This window comes from Clarias gariepinus, chromosome 25 (genome assembly GCF_024256425.1).
Source record: "Clarias gariepinus isolate MV-2021 ecotype Netherlands chromosome 25, CGAR_prim_01v2, whole genome shotgun sequence".
NCBI lineage: Eukaryota > Metazoa > Chordata > Actinopteri > Siluriformes > Clariidae > Clarias > Clarias gariepinus.
Genome location: NC_071124.1, coordinates 11,100,521 through 11,124,137, shown reverse-complemented (window position 1 = coordinate 11,124,137; position 23,617 = coordinate 11,100,521). Strand labels below are relative to the sequence as shown.

The 23,617-nt window shown below is 40.3% G+C and overlaps 1 protein-coding gene across 4 annotated transcripts in view; it reads left to right on the top strand.

The window, feature by feature from the left end:
* Positions 1–23,617, top strand: part of nrp1b (neuropilin 1b) — a 142,386-nt gene that overhangs the window by 88,853 nt on the left and 29,916 nt on the right. For all 4 annotated transcript variants that reach the window (XM_053486182.1, XM_053486181.1, XM_053486184.1 and 1 more), the window contains exon 8: positions 19,023–19,167. In XM_053486182.1, coding sequence (XP_053342157.1) covers positions 19,023–19,167 — 145 coding nt within the window. The remainder of the gene's footprint in view (positions 1–19,022; positions 19,168–23,617) is intronic.

Genomic DNA, 23,617 nt, shown 5'->3' with positions numbered 1-23,617 from the left:
TAATAATCATATTTGCTGTTTGTGTCCAGCATTTAATAATTATTTCATACATTATTTAACCACGGCTGGAAATAATAGCTGGAATGTGATGTAATTGTGAATTCATGACTGAAATAAGGCTGTTCGTCTTTTGTAAAGTACTTTCACTTTACAAAAGGCAGCGTTTTTATCAAAAGGTTAATAAACGTGTGTTGTACAGTATATACACCGCGACAGCGCGCGCAGTTACTCACTTCTCACCTTTCATGTAGGTCTGCTCGGACTTATTAATTCGTTTTAAACCCCTTAAAAATGCGTGTGTATACAGCTCAAAACCTCCATCAGTTATTAAAGATGGCAGCTATTAAAAAAAAAAATGCCCCAGTGATTTCGGAGCTTCAGGAAATCTCCCGGCGCTCTGCGCATAACACCGGGCCAACTCATGTCGGAAAGAATTTATAAACGGTTTCTAAACGTGGGCTATTGTTTTTTTATTTATAATATTTGTTAATTTAATTTAAATGGGGTTTGGGCTCAGGACTTCGATTCGGCATCGTGATTCTCCTCTTTAATTTACTCCATAGTTTTAATCAGCGCTCAGCCGCATGCATGGAGTTTTCCAGAGCGCACCGGCAGAAGTAGACTAATGATTATGAACGCGTCGGGAAAACAGCAAGCAGACTGACTCTGACCATTTAAAAAAAAAACATTTGCGTTCATTTTCTGACGCGCTCAAGTTCACCAAAAACAATACAGAACAGCGCAGCTTATTTGCTTTCAAACATTTACAAAATCACAACGTTTTTTCGTTATTGTGAGTGCGCTTAAATAAAAGTTGAGTCTTATAAAGGCATGTAGTCTTATATAGTTTTATTATATAGTTTTTGCACATCATAATCAGAGTCCTCATCTCTTACATTTTTGAGGACAATAGTTTTTTTTTAGCCTGTCACGGCGTGCGCCCAAATCAATATCGCTCCTCGCTCACTAGTTAGGCGGCCTCCCCTTCAGATATGCGAAGAAGCAGGGCTTAGGCACGAATTGTGAAGAAGAGCTCTCCTTGCTAATATTCCCGGGCTTCCAATCCGTGCTATAAAATACTCGGGGTTTGTTGGTTTACAGTGGATTTTACTACGCGGTCATTATAAGATTTGTATTGAAAACTTCTAACTAAAAAGTGGCAGCTGGCACGCCAAAAAATAGACGCAGGTTAATTTTTTATAGTCTAAATTAAAATCCTCCTCTTTAGTGCCTCCTATTCCTATTAATCCTATTGTTCTTTTAGTGTCACTGCGTGTGCTTACAATGCCAGACAACATTCAAATGCAAATTATTCACTCTCCCCAAGTGTGAATCAGCTGTTCTCACCTATACATATTAACCTATACGTTCTCACCTAAAGTGTTTAGGTGAAATTCCACCTATACAAGTGTGACAAATATGCAAAGAAAAAAAATAAGAAGGGGCAAATATTTTTTCATGGCACTTCACATGTAGTCAGATTGTTCCACTGGCTGAAACTGTGGCAGGTGGAGTTATAGCACTTTTCAAATCACACTAACTATACACTGATATGAATAACTTTGAATGATGAATGCTACGTTAATATGATCTCGGGCTTGCTCCACATTATAAAAGCAAGGCGCGGAGTTTATTCCGAGATCAGGGAAGTACGTGATGTGGTGGAAAACAGGCAGTGGCGGTTCTACACTGAATTGCTCCCCGGGCGAGACTCCCTCCCGCCCCTGTCAGCGCCACTTCTAACCAACCAAACCCCCTCTCTGACGTCTGCTCGGTCTTGTTAATTTGTTTTAAAACCCCCAATTCTGCGAATTCCCCGAGCAGCGAAACCGGTTTGATGACTTCACACCTGTTGTAAAGGTGAGATGGGGGATTACAATAACTGTGGGTGCGCTTCACCTCGGAGCGCGCTGTCGCGTTGTATTCAACGAATAGACTAAAACAAAATCATGTTTGCTTCAGCATTGGAAACAATATTGTATTAGGCTAACTTTATTAAAGATTATGCACGTTTGTTTTCTTTGTCCATACACGTGGGCATCCTAAACTTTTTAGATATTGATCCTTTCTCGATGCAGCGAATTTTCTAAGCAAAATAATAATTTACATGAATGAAAAGCAGAAAGAAGGAAAGGTAACGCGAAAATAAGAAAAAGCTTTAGAGAAAATAAGAAAAAGCTTTAGAGGTAAATGCTGTGAAATGCTTCAAATGAACAGATTCTGCCTATAACAGGTCAGGGACAGTGAGGCTGGATCCAGCAGCGCACCACATCCCACATCATAATACATGCTGATGATGACCAACACGTCTCCCCTGATCTACCAGAGCCAAGTAAAAAGAATGGCAATCAAACAGAATAAAATTAGTAGCAGCATTTACTTGTGCTAGTAATTTTTATGGTGGTCAATATTAATTGAAATAATGTTTCTCAGCATTATTTTGTATTAATATTGACTACCATAATAATTAAAATAAGTAACTAGTTTACTAGCGTGAGCTACTGCTGCTACTGATTTTATTTAAGCTCACCTGTTCAGTTTTATTGCCATTCCTTTTAAAATATTGTCTTTATAGGTTTATATGTTGTTTGTCTTGATGTTCTTTTCTCCGTTTCTTTGTTTTACTAATATGACCCAATATATGTTCAGTAATACTTCAAATAACATGTTTAAATAGCATTGATTTCTGGATTGTGTTATATTTTTATACTAGTAACTGGTGTTAAAAATGTATCTCCACATTAATGAGCCAATGTATTATGGTGTGGGCTGCTGTGGGCCAGGAAGTCCAGGGACACTTTTTGGTCCCAGTCCGCCCCTGTAATAACGAATGGAGAAAGCGCAGTCAAAGCCCGGGGATTCTGCGTTCCTCGGGGGGGGGGGGGGGCAGGGTAGTCGTGAATAGCTGACACTCAGTGACAGCCAATGAAATTGAGGCATTTTTGCCACTTTCCACGCAAAGGAACAATATATAAGGAAACATTCGGTATTTTATATGTAATTTCATTTATTCCAATGTGTATGCTAATGTTTCTGTATTTTTGTTAAAAATTTATATTTTATCAGGCAGTACTAGTCTGGCATTTCTAGTTTCCAGTGTGGTAAAAAAGTTGCTTTTTGATCCTTCAGGTGCTGAACAGAAGGGAAGATCAATATCGTTCTACGCTTTTTGTTGCTGTGCGGCATTTTGCGATGATCCCTAAATCATTCGTTGCGCCGTAGAGAACAATGGTGTTTATGCTTTTAAACATGTATAATTTAAGGCGGATGGAGCTTAAAGACAATGTAGAGAGGAAATATATCTGGGTATGTTTTTCGCGGGTTTATTTACGCAGCTATTGAATTCGGAGATGCGAATATCAAACTAACTTTACAGCGGACACAAACAGGTGTTATGCGCTAAAATGCCCCCCTGCCACGGATTTATACATTTTTGTAGCCCTTTTGCACACGCGTGGGTGCGTTACAGTATTAATAATAATAATAAATTCGGAGAACTACTACTACTACTACTAATAATAATTTTGAATGAAAATGAAGAATAAATACATATCAGTTTGAGCTTGACACGTTTATGAGCTCTGTCGCTTGCTGTCAAGGGGCGCCTAAGAGACATAACATTTTTCGGCTTCAGTAGACACACAATACTTTAGACTGAAACACGACTGCCCCCTACAGGTATTGAAGGGCATTTTCATAGCTTGCCGCGCACAGCCGCGGCAAGTCGTGGGATCCCTTTTCTGAAAACGTGCGTTTTTACAGGCCAGATCTGTATGTACAGTATTTTACATTACGGTGTATTTTATCTATTTCCATTTAATACACTGGTAGATAATATTTTGATGCAAAGTAAAGCTTAAAATTTAACTTCTGCTTGTTTTCGTTATATTTTTTATGTTTTCGCTGATGTTTTTTTCGCTGATAGTCAAAAATTGGCATAACAAATCGATTAATGGTGCATAATATCTGGAACAAATACAGTGGTGTGAAAAACTATTTCCTGATTTTTTATTCTTTTGCATGTTTGTCACACTTAAATGTTTCTGCTCATCAAAAAAACGTTAACTATTAGTCAAAGATAACATAATTTAACACAAAATGCAGTTTTTAAATGAAGGTTTACGTTATTAAGGGAGAAAAAGAACTCCAAATCTACATGGCCCTGTGTGAAAACTGATTGCCCGCCTTGTTAAAAAATAACTTAACTGTGGTTTATCACACCTGAGTTCAATTTCTGTAGTCACCCCCAGGCCTGATTACTGCCACACTTGTTTCAATCAAGAAATCGCTTAAATAGGAGCTACCTGACACAGACAAGTAGACCAAAAGCACCTCAAAAGCTAGATATCATGCCAAGATCCAAAGAAAAATTCAGGAACAAATGAGAACAAAAGTAATTGAGATCTATCAGTCTGGTAAAGGTTATAAAGCCATTTCTAAAGCTTTGGGACTCCAGTGAACCACAGTGAGAGCCATTATCCACAAATGGCAAAAACATGGAACAGTGGTGAACCTTCCCAGGAGTGGCTGGCCGACCAAAATTACCCCAAGATCGCAAAGACAACTCATCCGAGAGGCCACAAAAGACCCCAGGACAACATCTAAAGAACTGCAGGCCTCACTTGCCTCAATTAAGGTCAGTGTTCACGACTCCACCATAAGAAAGAGACTGGGCAAAAACGGCCTGCATGGCAGATTTCCAAGGCGCAAACCACTTTTAAGCAAAAAGAACATTAAGGCTCGTCTCAATTTTGCTAAAAAAAATTGATTGCCAAGTCTTTTGGGAAAAGTCGACGAGACGAAAGTTTAACTTTTTGGAAGATGCGTGTCCCGTTACGTCTGGCGTAAAAGTAACACAGCATTTCAGAAAAAGAACATCATACCAACAGTAAAATATGGTGGTGGTAGTGTGATGGTCTGGGGTTGTTTTGCTGCTTCAGGACCTGGAAGGCTTGCTGTGATAGATTCAACCATGAATTCTACTGTCTACCAAAAAATCCTGAAGGAGAATTTCCGGGCATCTGTTCGTCGACTCAAGCTGAAGCGATCTTGGGTGCTGCAGCAGGACAATGACCCAAAACACACCAGCAAATCCACCTCTGAATGGCTGAAGAAAAACAAAATGAAGACTTTGGAGTGCCCTAGTCAAAGTCCTGACCTGAATCCTATTGAGATGTTGTGGCATGACCTTAAAAAGGCAGTTCATGCTAGAAAACCCCCAAATAAAGCTGAATTACAACAATTCTGCAAAGATGAGTGGGCCAAAATTCTTCCAGAGCGCTGTAAAAGACTCGTTGCAAGTTATCGCAAACACTTAAATGCAGTTATTGCTGCTAAGGGTGGCCCAACCAGTTATTAGGTTCAGGGGGCAATTACTTTTTCACACAGGGCCATGTAGGTTTGGATTTTTTTTCTCCCTAAATAATAAAAACCATCATTTAAAAACTATTATCTTTGACTCCTGAATCATGCTCCAAGATGGCGCCGGTGAGGTCGGCTGCCGTCACGACTGCTCCGACCAGATTTTCTTTGTTTTTGTTATTTAAGTTAGTTTTTACCGTTTTAAAACCAGTCAAATTACCACCATGGAGTACATTAGTTATGATAGAGACACTCTTGTTTCTATTGGTATACAATGTACTCACAATTCGACGTTTTTAACTCCGGATCCGAGCTGGCCGAGTGAGATCCTGAGGGACAACAAAGGACGCGACGCGAAGCGGCGGCCACGAGGGAAACGAGCCGGCGTCAGGAACAGGCTGAGAGCCCGTGCACACCGCACACCTCTGCCTAGCATCCTGCTCGCCAATGTCCAGTCACTGGAAAACAAGCTCGATGACCTCAGGGCCAGGATAAAGTTCCAGAGAGACATTCGGGACTGCAACCTCCTCTGCTTCACCGAGACATGGCTGAACCCAGCGGTGCCGGACCACGCCATCCAGCCGGCCGAGTTCTTCTCGGTTCACCGCATGGACAGGACGCGGGACTCGGGGAAGTCAAGGGGAGGCGTGTGTTTAATGGTGAACAGCAGCTGGTGCAACAGCGCGAGCGTTGTTCCCCTCTCACGCTCCTGCACACCAAATCTGGAACTACTGTCCATCATGTGTCGTCCTTTTTATCTACCTCGGGAGTTCACATCGGTCATAATCAGCGCCGTTTATATTCCACCACAAGCGGACACGGACACTGCCTTATGCGAGCTGCATGAGGCACTCACACAGCAACAAACACAACACCGGGACGCTGCGCTTATTGTGGCGGGGGACTTTAACAGTGCCAACCTCAAACGTGCAGCGCCAAACTTTTATCAGCACATCACCTGCCCCACCAGGGGCGAAAGGACACTGGATCATTGCTACACCACAGTCAAGGACGGTTACAAGGCACAATCTCGCCCTCCGTTTGGCAAATCCGACCACGCCGCCATCTTCCTCATGCCAAAATACAAACAAAGGCTGAAACAGGAAGTTCCGGTTCAGAGGGAGGTGGCGCGCTGGACGGACCAATCGGTGGCCGCGTTACAGGACGCACTCGATGACGCAGACTGGGACATGTTCAGAAACATCTCCGATGGTCACGTCAGCGTGTTTACGGAAGCGGTTGTGGGATTCATCGGGAAACTAGCGGATGATACCGTGGAGAAAAAGACTATTAAAACGTTTCCCAACCAGAAGCCGTGGGTGGATAAAAACATCCGCGACGCTCTGAAATCTCGCACCGCTGCCTACAACACGGGACTCGCGTCGGGGGACATGGAACCATACAAGGCTGCGTCATACAGCGTCCGGAAGGCGGTGAAAGAGGCGAAGCAGCGCTACGGGAGGAAACTAGAGTCACAGCTCCAACAGAGTGACTCTAGGAGCCTGTGGCAGGGATTAAGGACAATAACGGATTATAAAGCACCAACATCCGGTATGATAAACGCAGACGTGACTCTGGCAGATGAGCTGAACACTTTCTATGCTCGCTTCGAGGCTGCAGCTAAAGACGCTAGCGATGCTAATGCTAGCGATGCTAATGCTAGCGGCGCTAATGGCTGCAGACAGGAAGTCACTGCCAGCACCGGAAGCGCGTTCATCATCACCGAGCACGACGTGAGGACAGCCTTCAAGAGAGTGAACACCAGGAAAGCAGCAGGACCAGACGGCATCTCAGGCCGGATCCTCAGAGCCTGCGCAGACCAGCTAGCACCTGTGTTCACTGAGATATTCAACATCTCTTTATCTCAGTCGGTGGTCCCCACATGCTTCAAAGAGTCCATTATTGTTCCAGTCCCAAAGAAACCTCATCCTGCTTCCCTCAATGATTATCGCCCTGTAGCCCTCACTTCAGTAGTGATGAAGTGCTTTGAACGCCTGGTCAGAGACTTCATCATTTCTTCACTACCAGACACACTGGACCCACTACAGTTTGCATACCGTCCAAACCGTTCCACGGACGATGCAATCTCACATCTCCTCCACACATCTCTCACTCACCTGGACACTCGGAGGGGGAATTATGTGAAAATGCTCTTCATCGACTACAGCTCTGCATTTAATACCATAATTCCCTCCACACTCACCACCAAGCTGGAGCACCTGGGACTCAGCTCATCCATGTGTCAGTGGATCTCCAATTTTCTGACTGGCAGACCACAGGCAGTAAGGATGGGCGGCCATGTCTCAGCCTCCATCACTCTCAGTACTGGAGCCCCCCAGGGTTGTGTTCTGAGCCCCCTGCTGTACTCTCTTTACACCTCTGACTGCGTGGCCACTACCAACTCCACCACCGTCATCAAGTTTGCTGACGACACTGTCGTGGTGGGCTTGATCACCAACAACGATGAGACGGCCTACCTGGAGGAGGTTGGAAATCTGGAGAACTGGTGCCAGAGAAACAATCTCCTCCTGAACGTCAGCAAGACAAAGGAGCTGATAGTGGACTTCAGTACAAAGCAGGAGAGGAACTACCAGACCCCCGTCATCAACAGGAGCCCAGTGGAGAGAGTGGACAGCTTCAGATACCTCGGTGTTCACATCACGCAGGACCTGACATGGTCCTGTCACATCAACACCGTGGTAAAAAAGGCCCGGCAGCGTCTGTACCACCTCAGACGCTTGAGAGACTTTAGACTGCCCTCCAAGGTGCTCAGGAATTTCTACTCCTGCACCATAGAGAGCATCCTGACGGGAAACATCACGACCTGGTTCGGGAACAGCACCATGCAGGACAGACGAGCTCTACAGAGGGTGGTGCGATCAGCTGAGCGCATCATCCGCATCGAGCTCCCTGACCTGCACTCAATCTACACCAAGCGGTGCTGGACCAAGGCCAGGAAGGTCGTGAAGGACCTCAGCCATCCCAACAATGGACTGTTTACTCTGTTGCGGTCTGGGAAGCGATTCCGCTCCCTGAGGGCCAACACAGAGAGACTGAGAAGGAGCTTCTTCCCGCAGGCGATAAGGTCTCTTAACCACACTACTAGGCATAACTAACACAATATTTTCACAATTCTCAAAATCAATCAATCAATCTTTATACATCAATGGACAATATGGACAACTCCACGCACATCACATCTACACTACATGTTCACGTGTACATTCTGGACCATTACACAAAGTCACTTTAATAACCATTGCACAGAGTCACTTTTTCTATGCATACTTGCACAAATTATAGTTCTATGCATACAATATATTTCTATTTTCATGTTCTATTTTTTTCTAGTTACATTTTTATTTAAATTTAAATTTTTTATCATATTTCGTCTATTGATATTTATTACTTATAAGTTTTAATTCTCTTTTTAAGGTCACTGGCGGTCGTGTAAGCATTTCACTACATTTCGTACTGTGTATGACTGTGTATGTGACAAATAAAATTTGAATTTGAATTTGACTAATAGTTAAATGTGTTTGATGATCAGAAACATTTTGTGTGACAAACATGCAAAAAAATAAGAAATCAGGAAGGGGGCAAATAGTTTTTCACACCACTGTGTCCATACAGATCAGTATGTCTTTAGTCATTTAACCAGCATAATGTGCCCACATCAAAGATCTGATGGGGCATTAATCACTTATCACAACGATGAATAGATGCGGCAGCAGAGACAGATTAAATCCCCATAAACATTCACACTTGAAAACAATACTAACAGAACTAAACAGTTCCAGAGGGTTAGTGCCTGTTATCAGGACAGGAATCACCTACAGGATAGTACTGTATTTTTCACTGCTTATATATTTTTGCCATAGTTTCATTTGGTTTTACGCAATTTCATGTGTTATTTGTGTGTGTGTGTGTGAGAGAGAGAGAGAGTGCGTGAGCGCGAGAGAGCGCTTACTGTATATTGTGATTTGTCCAAGGTTACTAAAGCCTGGCTTACTACTACTTTAAATATATATATATATATATATATAAAAGCATAAATATAAAAACAATCGATTACTGTCAGGGCCAAGTTTACAGGGCTTCTTAGTCTTTCGTTAATTTTACTTTTAACTCAAAACCAATGTGGCTTATTAAAGGTCACTGTCTACGGTTCGAATACTGTAAACGTCTCAAAGTCACGTCTCTTCAGATCCTTCTGCACTAATGTTATCGTGGTGTAAATTATTAACGTATTGATGTATTTCACTTGCGGACACAATAGACCATGTCTAGTAACGAAAGTAACAAATTTGTCACTACTCTCATGCAGCACGGCTAAAAAAATAATAAAAATTAGACCAATCCTGCCATGATGCTACCCTGCCCCTACACAACACTGGCTGGGAAGATGAACTCAGACTTTCCAAAACTTACTATAATTTCTTCAGATAAAAATTAAGCTAGGATGAAGAAAACAGAAATGAACTCCCTTCTGTGCAATATCTAAGTGGAGTGTAACTGAAGCAGCCACAAAATACCCCCCCCCCCCCCGTATAACTCTGATTCAATTCAATTCCATTAAATTTTTATTTGTATAGCGCTTTTAGCAATTGTCATTGCCGCAAAGCAGCTTTACACAATCAAAAAAATTATTAAAGTTTGTATGAAATGTAAATTTGTATGAATAAAAATCTGATTAGGAAAAGCTCACAGACACCAAACCTGTAGCACTTTGGTGTAATTTTTATAATCTTTTTAGCCGTGCTGCATAAGAGAAGAGTAGTGACAAATTTAGCACAGTATTCTCCACTGTTTTTTACCTTCCACTCCTTCTAAGTTTGTCTTTGCTCTTTTAATGGAGTTCTTAACACCCCCCCCCCCTCCCAAAAATAAATAAATAAATAAATAAATAAATAATCCTGAGAAAAAATTATTATGGGTCACATAATCACAAACACAAACTAGCACATACATATGATGAAGTGTATAACTGTTGTTTTTATTTCTTTCTATGACCAGTAATAATATTTATAATAATAATTATTATTATTATTATTATTAATAGCCCAACTCTTTGACTATTTAAAACAAAGTCGTCTTACATTTTTTGCCCATTAAAGTTGTTGGTTCAAGTAAATGTATTTTTAAATACCCAAACAATTTCCCAACAATTAAAACACGCACACATGTCCTTAAAAATAAAATTTACTCTTCCAAAACTAGTCAAAGGTAAAACAGTAATTTGTATAAAACAGGGGAATACATGTTGTATTTTTGCTTAAAGTTCATTAAAATACCCAGAAAACACCAGCTGCTTATCAGTCTCTATCTGGTCCTTTTATATTTAAATATCAATTAAAAAAAATATTAAAGATGGAACAGTTTAATTCTTTGTTTCCCCACTAAAGTATCAGATGTTTTGCAATTCTATGTTCAAAATATACAGTAGACCTGACCAAACATCATTCTAAAGCTGTTGCAGTGTGACGTCGTTCCTACTACAGCTCCCTCAAACAGCTTGTTAAGGCTCCTCCAGTAGCTCCAAAAGGCCAACCGTCATCCGTCTGACCCCCCAATCCTCCACAGTGGAGCTCTGCTTAAAGACAACAGGAAAATTTAGTGAAGACTAAGATATATAAACTTACTTACTTACATAATATCTAGTTGTGATAAATATAAAAGATATTAGTTAACCTACACCACAGAGTGTGTAAAATACTGTTTTAGGAATTCTGGAATGTAAATAAACTTCCTGTGCTAATTTTAACCCTTGAACTTTGTTAGCGTTAGCCACTGTCTGTCTGTATTATCGTCCGCATTTAATTAACCGAGAATTTACTTAATGCGCTTTTCATACCAATAAGTTAAGCGATATAACACTCGTATATGAGCATTAGTTCATCTCTGAAGCCAAACTATAACTTACCTTGTATTGAAGCCCCCCACACACACACATACACACACCTCCCCCCCCTTAACTGATAAACACTTCAGAGTTTTTATCCAGTTCGTTTACTAAGCGCTCGCGCTACCGCGCAAACTCACAGTAAAATTGAGAAAAATATAAACCTGGTTATGAGCATTTAGCTCGCTAGCTCCTGTACATCTATCCTTAGCTTGGGTCCTTCATGAACTGCATCAAATTATATTCCAGCCACAGAAATAACCTGCAGATTAACTCTTTCCCAAAGAATGACATAGTGAGTTTGTGGCACTGACAGTAAGTTGTAATGTTAACTCCAGACTTGGTAAACAGATCATTAAGTTATCTAAAGTTACATCTGACCGCTGCTGGTGCAGCCAGTGATTTTCAAAACGGCCAATAAAAAACTAAACTGGGAAATAAACTGTAAACTAATCCCAAACAAATTTTATAAAATAAAACACCACTTACCGCGAATAGTCCATTAAGCCGCCATCTTCATCTCTGTAGTGCAGTTTGATAGCGTCAGTTCGGGGGAAGGGGGTGGGTTGTTAAAATCATGTGATTGCAACTCAGCGCAGCTAAATTGCTGGCTTGTGTTAACGTGTTCTTGAGAACGAAGCGCCATCTAGTGGTGGAACCAGGTAAATGAATAAATTGTGCTTAAATGGGCGTGTTTACTGTGCAACCTTAACACGCCTTTCTGGAAGAAAAAGGAGGGGGGATTACGCCGTCGATAGGGCAGCCGTACGCCATTCGCACGGTTTGGCATGGCTTCATCTGTACGTGCTCGCATCAGGATCCTCGCAGCGCAGTTTTAAATATACTTCAGTTTTGAAGCTTTTTTCAGGGAGTGATTGCTCCATTTAAACAACATTGTGGTCAGACACCCCCGGGTCATACCCAAAAAGGTTGCTAATAGGGACAGAATGTGTAATAACCAGATCCAAATCCCAATGAGGAGTGCATTGCAGAAGTCCAGCCTGGAGAAGACAAACTTTGGGACAAATTTTTCTACATCTGCAAATGTAAGTGCTGGGCGTAGTTTAGCAATGTTCCTGAGGTGAAAGAAAGATGTCTTACATAGATGTTTGATATGACTCTCATACGTCGAATGAGAGTTTATCCTAACCTGAGGTTAATAACAGATGTTGACATGTATTATTAACCTCCTGACCGGTATATCCTGACCAGAAAAGGTGATGCTAGTGATATTAGATGTCCTAACCTGGTGTGGGGTGCCTACTAAAATAGCATGAGTCTTAGAGCTATCAGCTGCAGGAAATTTTGTTTCATCTATGACTTTACCACCTCCAAACAGATGGTCAAAGTGGATGATGGCGGAGTAGATGAGGAGGTTGATTTAAAGCTGAGTATCATCAGCATAGAAATGAAATTAAATTTTGTGCCGGCTGATGACACAGCCCAGAAGAAGCATATAAAATATAAACAACATGGGCTGAGCACTGAGCCCTGAGGAACACCACAGGTAACACTGTGTGTAGCGGATTTAGCGTCTCCCAGGGCAACATGCTCTGTTTTTCCAGCAAGATAAGATGTCAGTGGAATAAGAGCAAGTTGTAAACAGAATCAGAGAGACCTACAGTATGATGTGTTCTTTGAAGAAGAATGTTATGATCAACAATATCAAAGGCCAAAGTCAAGTCCAACAGAATGAGAAGTAATGGAGAGCCAGCATCAGCTGTTTTCAGCAGGCCATTCGTGATCTAACCTTAACCAGAGCTGTGTCCACGCTGTAGCAGGGGCGGAAACCGGACTGGAATTTCTCAAACAAATCATTTAGTTTTAGAAGTGACTAAAGCTGTGCAACAACAACTTTTTTCAGTTTAACTTTTTTCAATTTTTAAAAGGAAAGGGAGGCTGTAGTTTGCAAGCACCTCTGGATGAGTGTGTGGAGAGTGATTTATGATTCTGGTAATTAGGGGACTTATGGGACAAAGGTTGGATTTAACCAGACCTGCCGGAAAAGGGTCCAGAGCACAATTTGATGGTTTCATCTTTCTGATAACCTGAACCTTTTACTGCAAAACTTTAGAAAAACAGACGAAATGTCGCAAAATCCCTGGCCATCAAGACAGGCAGTGCAGAGGAACTGAATAGAGATGAGCGGATGGTATCCCCTTTTTTCCTGAAGAAAGTAATCATGTTATTGCATCTCTCCTCTGTAGCTTCCAAATGAGATTGAAATTGCAGTTTTAGGAGGTGATTGATAGAAGAGAACAGTTGCTTGGAATTTCCAGATTTATTGCTAATGATATTTGAGTAAAACTGTGATCTTGCAGCTCTTACCACACTTGCATAGGCCTTCTGATGTTCTCCGTAAACTTGCTTGTGAACAGCGAGTCCTGAGGCCTGTAGACGTCGCTCAAGAACACGCCCAGCTGTCTTCATCTTCCGCAATTCACACATGTACCAGCAGGCTGGACGTGAGAAGCAGACCGTTCTATGTATGACAGGGGCATGGAGATAGTGGAGACTGCTGAGGGATTTTGTTGTAAACTGACTTGGTGACTGAAGAACATTCAACAGAGAAGAGATCCTGAAGATCTTTGCTCAGGGTGTCTGGGTTGATCTTTTTTTAATTTTTTAACATATTTGCCGTTTTGCTATTGTGGGGGAACAAGGGAGTGACCGCTTCATTGAAACAACATTGTGGTCAGACACCCCCAGATTCCCAAAAAGGTTGTGATAGCCAGATCCAAATTCCACCTCTGGAATGTGTAGGAACATAAACATGTTGTTGAAAATTGAAGCAGTCTAGTAGTTGCAAAACTCAGCTGCCAAATAGCAGGAGGGGGTGTCTACATAAATATTTAAGTCACCAAGTATAATAATGTTGGAAGAAGTAGTACAGTAAGATGTAAGAAAATCATGGATCTCTGAGATAAACAGGGGGTCGATAAATAAGCAGTATTGTCATGACGAGAGAGACTTTACATATAAATGCAGGGCATTCAAATGAAGACAGCATGGGCACAGGAAGGGGACACAGATCCAGTTGCTGTTGGTATAATACAGCTAAGCCACCACCATGCCCAAAAACTCAAAGTAAAAACTAGATGAAAGAAAAACAGTAGCTAAAAAACAGCTTTCGGTTACTGATAGTCCATATAAAAAGGCCACAAAACATAAAAATGCTAACCTTTCCAAACGAACTAAACATAAAAAATAGCAGTTAAAGTAACAAAAAGAAGCACAGCGACAGGAGAAGCATGGAATAGCCAGCGTCCTCTTCTCTGACTCCAGAGTTGATGGTTTAGAGGGTATTAGTCATCTGTTGGATCTCCTGCCGGTAAGTTCCCAGAAGTGGCCTCTGACTCTCTAACGCCCCTCTTAGCTGTGCAGCATCTGCTGTATCCATGATTGGCCAAATTATACTGTAATGGGAGGTGTGATGGAAATAACACACAATAAATTGTTGGAGAAAGCCATGATGATCAGAGATTTGGAACAGTGGCATTTGGGGCAGTAAATGAGGCAGTGAAAAACAAGAAGTGGAGTGGAGTATGGAGCGGGAGAGCAGGTTGTGACAATTTAAAATAAACCTGAATGGCAAACAATGATATGCTATAATATACAATCATCAATCATCACAAAAAATAAAAAGTTAAAATAAAACACTCGATATGTAAGCAAAGTGAAGACTTTCTGCTTAAATTTAAGGGGTTTGAAAAAAGTGTGTCATTATCCATTCAGGATAATAGGAATTTTTATACACAAACCATTTTTGACAGCTTATAAATAATGAAACAAATGGCTGACACGCTATTTTATGGCCAGGTATGTCTGTGACTAATAAAAAAGATAAAAGGCTTGGATGTGGTTCTGAGTGTTACATTTGCATTTGGTAGCTTTTTACTTGAACTCTTAACACAAGGTCTAAAAACTCTCAACATGAGGTCTCTAGTCAAAGTCAACTTTATTGTCAATTCTGCTACACGTACAGTGCATACATATAGAGAATTGAAATTACGTTTCTCTCATCCTCGATACAAATAACACTGAAGGGGGTAAGGGGGAAAAATACTTAAATAACACAAACTTAGAAAACCAACAGAGGTGAGGTAATTTAGTTACTGTCCTGCAAAAAGGGACAGTTAACAACACAGAGGTGAGGTAATTTAGTTACTGTCCTGCAAAAAGGGACAGTTAACAAAACAGAAGGCAGATATGGAGAGAAACGGAACAGTGCAATAGGAATAGTGCAAGTGTGCTTATTTTAGTTGATTAAAGTGACATTATAATGAGAAATATAAACCAGTAAACAAGACGGGGTATAAATACAGTATGAACAAGGTATGTAATTTTTTTTTTATGTTATTTCCTGGGTTGAGGTAGTGAAGGTACCAATGGTGCATGGAGCACAAAGTGATAGGTGCAAGAGTTTGATTGAGTGTATGTGTGAGTGTGTGTATGTGTGAGTGTGTGTGTGTGTGTGTCTGAGTGTGTGTATGTGTCTGTATGAGTGTGTCTGTGTGTGTGAAATAAAGGAGTCAGAGTATGACGGTGGGAGAGGCCGAAGAGCACAGGGGAGGCAGAGCTGGAAGGGAGTTAAGCTTCCTGATCGCCTGATGGATGAAGCTGTCCTTCCGTCTGCTTGTCCTGGCTTGGAGACATCCTCCCTGATGGTAGCAGATTAAAGAAGCTCTGAGTCGGGTGGGTAGGGTCATGGGCGATGTTAAGAGCTTTTCGTGTGAGGCGGGTGTAGTAAATCTCCAGGGGGGAGGGGAGCGAGACAGCAACGATCTTCTCAGCTGCTCTCACTATGCGCTGGAGTGTTTTCCGGCAGGACGCATTGCAGGTGCCGAACCACACAGTGTTGGTTGGCTGGTCAGGATGCTCTCAATTGTGCCTCTGTAGAAGGTGCGCATGATGGGTGTCAGGGCTCCGGTTCTTCTCAGCGGAAGAACTTCTATGCTGGTGAAGGAGGCCAACATTAGGCTAAAAAACTAAATAAACAAATCAGAGAGTTGGAATGGATCAACTGGAAGGGTCACATTATTTGTCTGCATCAAACTAACAAAACAACTAAGGAGATTACTGAATTGGGTTAAGAACTGACCAACACGTTATTAAAACCAGGATAGATAATCGTCAATTTTGCATGCACATTTTGACAAGAACTTGAAGGATTTGGATTAAACAGCTCTGTGGCCATAAACAAAAAACACTTGTTAGTAAAGCTATTTGAATAAAATGCTTTAACTCGTAAAACCAAATTTAATTTTCCCATAAAAAATAATGGAAACTTAAATTATTCGTTTTACAGCCCAAAAAAATTAATACAAAATATTAAGTAGAAATTAAACAAATTAACCTGCACGTTACCTTTCAAAAAAGTAAAAAAATAAATCTCGGCAGATAAGCGTTTCCCTTTGTGCATAGAGGCGCTGTGTATGTGTGTGTGAGGCTAGAGTAAGTGGAGACTCTTGCTTTCAATTCAATTCAATTCAATTTTATTTGTATAGCGCTTTTAGCAATTTTTTGCCGCAAAGCAGCTTTACACAGTCAAAAGAATTATTTAAGTTTGTATGAAATGTGAATTTGTATGAATCAAAATGGTCAGTTTGTCCCTGGTGAGCAAGCCGAGGGCGACAGTGGCAAGGAAAAACTCTCTGAGATGGTAATAGGAAGAAACCTTGAGAGGAACCAGACTCAACAGGGAACCCATCCTCATTTGGGTGAAACAGAAAGCAGTAAATGATCTGCATTTATACAGTGTGTAGGGTTTGAGGCAGTTCAGCTATAATAGCTGATGGTAATTGAGCAGTTCAGCTATAATAGCTGATGTTAATTGACTGTTTTCAGCCCCTCCTGTCTCCCTTTCCTCATCCTACACATTAAAACTTTCTTCTCTCGTTTAAACACACACACACACATTATCGGAAAGACTGTTGTTCTGTTCCAAATTATTAAAGCTTCTCCGCTTTTTTTTATTTTGCTCGCGACAGCGTTACAGCTTGTTAATCCATGCTCGTGTAATGATGAGATGGACAAAATGGTCGATGCCCGTTCTTTTATTTTCTGCATTGTCAAGTTATATTACAAACTTTCGGGTGAATCCTGCACTTAAATCCAACTAAAAAACTACTGAGGAAAACTCAGGCTCAATATCCTAACTTAAATCTCACATTCGCGTTCACACACACACACCGGACTGCATTCCCCACAATGCATCTCCTGCACTGGACTACACTTCCGTAAACAGAGGTCATAAATCAACGTCTCTCTCCCGCTACACTGTTTTATCTAAAAAAAAAAAAAAAGCAATAAACTTTGCTAATGACACTCGTGTGAGCGCAAACTAACAGAATCACTGCTGTAAAGTCAAACAAACAAATGACCCAGCACCTTACCTCTGAAAAGATTCCCGACAGAGTTTCTTCGGAGAGCTGAGTGTGTGTCTCTTGCCTTTGTGCGCGCGTGTGCTTGTGAATAAGGGTTATACACACACACACACACACACACACACACACAGACGGCACAGTGTCTAATTATGCTCGCGCACACACACACGCACACACACACACACACCGCGATGAGGAAGAAAATAGATTTTTAACCTCTGTATGGAGAATTTCTTTTGCCTTCGCGCGCACACATGTGTGTTATAAGAAACAGTACACGCGCTGTACACACGCGCTTCTGAACACATAATAAAAAATGGTTTACACACACGTATTTACAGGGTTATAGTAAACAGTACACGCGTACACAGATGTTGATTATACCAGTAAGTGAGGAGCACTAAGACCCAGCAGGGGAGACGATTCCGCAGCGCAAAAGAGAGAAAAACCGTTGGCTCAGTTGTGATCACGTGACGCTCGGCGTCTAAACAAAAAGCGCATGCGTGAAACATGATACTCTGTGCTTGTAAACCAAGAAAATGCTCGTTTTTTAAGGTAAATTTCATTAAAAATCTTTGCTCTTCTTGCAGAACACTTCTAAACCGCGTTACTCGTAATCCAAGGTTCCACTGTAATTTGTTTAATTTTGTAAGGTTAACTGGATTTAAGAGTAATTCAACCGACTATAATCATCTGAATGTCCTTTTTCCCTACTCAATTAGCATGAGCATATGTTAGGATACTAGTAGCAAAGTTCAAGGTTCTGGGAGCATGGGAGATCAATTTTTACACATAAATTAGCCACCACCGTCTTGACCTTCAGTCTTTCGGAGGTGCTGGAACAGCCTTTATGCAGTAGGTTAACTTTTAGGCAAAATGAATCCATCCATATCCTATGTAGGAGTTGCACAGGCCCTGGACCCTTTCCCAGAGAACTGGTTGGGGTGCCAACCAATCACAGGACATAATCTCATACTACAGGCAATTTGAAAATGCCAATCAGTCTAGACCACTTGTCTGAAATAATAACCACACAGAACAAACGTGCAAACTCCATAGATACCAGACCAGGCGAAATTCTAACCCTTAACCCTTGATGTGCATAGTGCAAACTAAGCTACCATGGCATCATAAACATTCATTTAAAAATCGACTAAAATATTTTCTGCCAATAAATAAATGTTGTAACTGCATAAATGCTGTCGAAACAATGGCTTTGTAAATATACACTGTAATAAAAAATTTAATTAAAAAAAGAGAGGCCTTAACCTTTTGTGTGTAAAGTATTTATCAGCTGATGTCATGTAATTGGGTAAAGAAACTTGTCTATGTTGTGCAGGTGTGGTCTATGTATAAAATGTTTTGTCTTTTAGGTGTTTCAGGGCAATCACAATGCCACTGATGAGGTGCGTACCAATTTTCCAAAACCCACACTGACACGTTTCATACGGATACGACCTCTAACTTGGGAACAAGGCATCTGTATGCGCTTTGAAATATATGGCTGCAAGATATCAGGTAACTGACAGACACATATGTTGACATAAATATCACTATCAAGCACATGTAAATAGTATTTATTTGTTAATATATTTAGTTTTTAAATAAGCATTTGTTTCTATCAATGTCAATAGCCATGATGGATCTACTATGTTTAGATTACATTTTATGATTGTAGATAAACACACAATATTGAGTATACCCCACTCAAAGAATTTAAAATCAAATATTATTTGCTCATAAACTAAATTTCTACCAGTGTGAGGATTTCTGAATTTTGTCTTGAATTTTCTTGATAGCAGATCATTCTTGGTGGCTTTTGAGATGCATAATTGTTGTGCTTTTCTCTTGTATATTATTCCTGGGAATTTTGAGAGATAAGTGGTGTAATGGGGTTCTAAATTACTCCTTTTTTGAAAGCCTGGTGACATACAGATCTAGGCCCGGTTTCTCGATAACGCACACTATTCGCAAGCTAAGAAGACTCTTAAGATATATCTTACGTAAAGTGATAACTTTTCTAAGTGTATTTCTTGAACTGTCCCTTAGGAGTCTTCTTAAGTCGCTGCCTCTTACGTCCGACGTTACGAGGTGCTGTCAACAATAAAGGTCCTGAATTAGCTGACATCAGTTGCTCAGGAATCAATTTTTGACTCCTTTTGCATTACATTGTTAAGAAAGACGGCACGTTCTATGCAAATTAAACATGGCACTAAAATCTTTTAATAACGTTTATTTTGACATGGGTTAACTTATCAATAGCATGCCATAACAGACAAATATGTCAATTAAATCACCAAACTGTCGCTAATATTTTCATGTAACCTGTGGTGACAGTGAAACGAACCGAGTATACAATCATAGTTGATTAACAAACAGCTGACAATGCTCTTCCCCAGCTTCAGTAACAATGTGAAGCATGTCAGTGGTTGGGGTTGTATAGCGCACTTATGGAATGAATACGATGAGATGACAGAGTAGAGGTTTAATACCCCTACAGTATCTCATCTACACGGTTTCGCACTGTGGCCGTAAGTATGGTTCATCATGATTCAGCGCGAGTTTTGGTGCCATGGTTATGTTACCATTTTACAAATTAAACATGTTTAACATGCGGAAGCTCGCGGACCTTGCAGATCTTCGCGGAACGTCGGGCGGGCACTCGAGGCGGCTCACAGTGCCTAATACGACTATCTCACCTGTGCGGCTTGAGTCACGGTGAGATGCGATGTTAGGCACCGTGAGCTGCCGCGATTGCCCGGCGACGTTCCGCTAACATTCTGTGAAGTTCTGCAAGGTCTGCAAGTTTCCACGAGGACCTTTAAAAAAATTAAACGTTTAATTTTTCACGCGGAAAGATGGAAACTTAATCACAGTGCAAAAACTTGCAGTGAATCTTGATGAACCGTACTTACGGCCACTGCGTGAAACCGCGTAGGTGATATAAAGGCATAACACCACATCAATCCGCATAGGTGAGATAGGTGTATTACGCATTACAATCACTCAGGAAAAATAAATGGATGTGGAGTTTGAAACTCCCAAGTTTATGTTCTCATTTAACTAAATAAAATTTCATAAAATAAAACGTGTCAAAAGAAAAGCCCATCCAGTTATGGATAATGGCTAATGATCAATGAAACATATTTTAAACAAAAAGCAGTAAGCAGCTGGACATCGGGACGTAGAGCGTAAGTACGACGCGTTGGCCTGGCAAGCGTAGGTCTGAGCAGCTCAAGAAGCTTTATAATCTGTTGCCTTGGAAGGCAAAACCTTTTTTTTTTTTTTTTTTTTAAATAGCCACCTCGCTATTTTAAAAAATTTTCATGAACCTCACGGCTCCACGGTCCTCGCGTCTTTAGTTGAGCACAACAACACGCTGTATTGCTGCCAAATTGTTTGCCACCTGTTTAATATTGAAAGTGATTGCCAATTTTAATGCATTAGTCACATTATGAAATAGGTTAATTAAAAGTCACTCTATTAGTTCTGATATCAAATAAAATTTTATTCTTAAACAAGTCTACAGTATATTCCATCATTAATACGACTTTAATAACATAATGTGCTTCCATACAACACTAATTTATAAAGACTGCTGCTCAGTAGCCGCAACTAGCATCTTGACCAAGCTTACGAACGTGAGACTTACCTAAGAGATACTTAGCGTAAGAACGTTTCGGGAAATGCGCCATAGCGTTAAGAAAGAGGTTAAGGTACAACTTAAGAACTACTTAGCGATAAGAAGCTTTTGAGAAACCGGGCTCTGGCCATTAAGAATGCACGTTTCGAGAAAAGGAATTGCGTGGCAAGCTGTGAAAATGCCCTTCATTACCTGTAGGGGGCAGTCGTGTTTCAGTCTGAAGTATTGTGTGTCTACTGAAGTCAAAAATGTGTTATCTCTCTTAGACGCCCATTAAGAGCAAGCGTCAGAGATCATAAACGTGTTCAAACTGTAAATACCGATATGTATTTATTATTTAATTATTTAAAATATATTATTGTAACACACCCGCACGTGTCTGCAAAAGGCGAAGTAAAACAAAGAATTAAAAAATGTATATGATGTATAAATGTATAAAAATGTTAGCCTAAAAAATTATTTTATTGTGTTTATGCGCTTTAAATATACACTAAACAATGGCTTTTTAATCAAAGGGCTGATAAACGCGTGCGCAGATATGAGCAGATTTATTGATAAAACTACAGACATGAAATAAAACAAAAACAAAAATATGTGCTACTCGCTGAATACAATGTGACAGCGCACAGAATCTCTGGGCTTTTACTGCGCTTTCTCCATTCATTAGTAGTAGTACACTAAAAAATGCTGGGTGTATGTAAACACTTTGTTCGGTTGTTTATTATGGAAGTATAATAGTGCCAAAATTCCTCAAAGCAAAATAGCAGGTTGAATTACATGAACTGAAAAAAACTTGTTGCAATAAATATATTTGAATTTTTCTGCATTGCAATTCGATCTGAATTGAAAAAAATCCTCAGAGCATTTACAATGTTTGAAATTTTTGCCACTGCAATTTATTGTGGTTGTATATTTCAAGTGAAAATGTAATCCAAGCATTTAAAATTCAATGCAAAAATATTCAAGTTACTAAATTGCAGTTCAAAAATATTTTCAAGTGTTAAAAATACAATCTTCATTATTTTTCAATCTTACAAATTCAGGTTGCAAAAATTCAGGTAATAAAATTCAGGTCTTCACATCCGGGATATCACAGTAAGAGCAATGGAGAGCCGATTGCTGCTGTCCGTGCCGCAGTGTACTTTAAAGTGTGCTTCCTGCGCCCTGTGCAGTCTACTTCTCAGAAACTACTTAGCGATAGGAACGCAGCCCTCTTAACTAACAGGCCGGGTTGCCAGTTGCACAATTAAGGGTGTATGTGTTAAAATGACCCCTCTGCCGTAAACACTATATTCAAAGCAAAGCCAGCGCTCTTTTAATCACACGCGCGAGCGATGGGTTTCCCGCCCCTGAGCTCGGTGATGTTCAATCACATTCAGCAACAAAAGGGGATTCATTTCCTCAGCAGCAGAAACAACATACATGCTGTTTACACTTTGTTAAATTTATATTGCTTATAAATAAAGGTAAACACAAAAACTTTGTAATTAAGAAAAACGTAAAGTGTGGATAGTACGGTTTAATGTCAGTCTGATTAAAACATAATATAAATAAATTATATACATTATTTTATGCAACGCAATTACAATATTTCAGTTTCAGTTTAATATTAAGTATGAAGTCATTATGGAGTTAATTATGTGCCAAAATTTAACAAACAAACACAATCTGCTTTGCAAAGAAAAAAAATCGACTTTCTCACAAATGCACTCTCCGTATTTTCTCACAAATGCATCCTTCATATTCTCTCACAAATGCACCCTCCATATTTTCTCACAAATGCAACCTTCGTATTTTCTCACAAATGCAACCTTCGTATTTTCTCACAAATGCACCCTTTGTATTTTCTCACAAATGCAATGGAGCAACTTCCTCTTCCAAAACAGCAGATGGCGCTATCGGTCAATTTACTCTATTCTCCCAAGACCTCAAACAACGTGTTTATACGGTTTACCCTTATGTCCCAGAGGAATATGAGTGGGGAACAGTTTTGAGGTGTCCATTATATATTCAGACAGCCAGAGATATTAACAATCCACTATCTTTAGAATAGAGCCCTGTAGGGAAATACAGTTATATCAAACCACAGTTGCATTTTAATGAACTATTGAAGGCTGAAAGAACTGCCATTGGCTTTTTATATCCATAACGGACGTATGCGACATGATGCATCAAAATCTTTTATAATTAGTAATCATATCTACACTTAAATAATCTTTAACAAAGTTATAAGGGGGGAAAATATTATAATTAATATAATATAATATAAAAATTATAATTTATACTGAATTACAGACAGAATTCTATTACAAACCAAATTGTAAA